Consider the following 1,048-nt stretch of genomic DNA (forward strand, 5'->3'; position numbering starts at 1 on the left):
TATATATATATATAAATGGTCAAAACAATTGATTTGTTTGCTGATCTGAGTGGATGTACACTTAAATATTAAATATAACATTCAGACAATTATTTTGCATTACATTTACACAAGAAATGTAAGAGCGTTTTTCAGGCTCTATTTATAAACCATCTGCTGTTTAAAACACAGTCATCAAAATGTTATTTTAGAATACAGTGTAAGATCTTACCGGACAACCTGAACACAAAAGTCACCTCGGATAGTCCTAGGCTTGGAGTCAATGGGATTAGTCTCGCCGAGCATTACTCTGCCGGTTTTTATAACTTTAAAACCCTCCCACACCTAAAAATATATCAGAGAATTAACATTAGTCACCTTCATAAAAGGAATGAATATTTATTAGCAATAAGCCAGAAATATTATTAAATTCAAAGTGCCCTAGAGTCGCACTCTGGGGAAAATAATATAAATAGGCTTACCATGGCAACCACAGGGCCAGAGGACATAAAACTGACAAGCCCTGGGAAGAAAGGCAGATCCTTCAGGTCACAGTAGTGCCGTCTCAGAAGATCCTCATCGGCCTGCATTGAAGACAAGCATACAAAACATGAGCAAAAAAGCCTAAAGTTTTGAGAATCTCCTTTAATCCCACATACCCTTTTGACCTCCACTTTTTTGTGACTGAATATTTTAAGGCAATATTTACTGTAATGCGATGGTCACATGGGGATATATATAGCAGGCGCAACTTTGCAGACCACAAGGACCTACAATTAGAGTAATTGGTTTAACCCTTAGAAGACAAGTGTGTCTGAGAGAGCTTAAGTTCCCTCACACCAAGAATAGAGCTTTTTACAATTATGGACTAAGGGGAAAACATGTAACAAGTTTTAATCTGATAAAGTTTTTTGAAAGTCATATGTGACCCTGGAGCACAAAACCAGTCTTAAGTCGCTGGGGTATATTTGTAGCAATAGCCAACAATACATTGTATGGGTCAAAATTATCGATTTTTCTTTTATGCCAAAAATCATTAGGATATTAAGTAAAGATCATGTTCCATGAA

The 1,048-nt window shown here is 36.2% G+C and overlaps 1 protein-coding gene across 2 annotated transcripts in view; it reads right to left on the reverse strand.

The window, feature by feature from the left end:
* LOC107734222 (nucleoside diphosphate kinase A-like) overlaps window positions 1-1,048 on the reverse strand; it is a 10,356-nt gene that overhangs the window by 6,660 nt on the left and 2,648 nt on the right. For both annotated transcript variants that reach the window (XM_016546121.1, XM_016546122.1), the window contains exons 3-4: window positions 462-563; window positions 212-324 (exon numbers count right to left, since the gene is read on the reverse strand). In XM_016546121.1, the coding sequence (XP_016401607.1) occupies window positions 212-324; window positions 462-563 (215 nt within the window). The remainder of the gene's footprint in view (window positions 1-211; window positions 325-461; window positions 564-1,048) is intronic.

The sequence above is a fragment of the Sinocyclocheilus rhinocerous genome, unplaced genomic scaffold, assembly GCF_001515625.1.
Source record: "Sinocyclocheilus rhinocerous isolate Xijiao unplaced genomic scaffold, SAMN03320098_v1.1 scaffold820, whole genome shotgun sequence".
NCBI lineage: Eukaryota > Metazoa > Chordata > Actinopteri > Cypriniformes > Cyprinidae > Sinocyclocheilus > Sinocyclocheilus rhinocerous.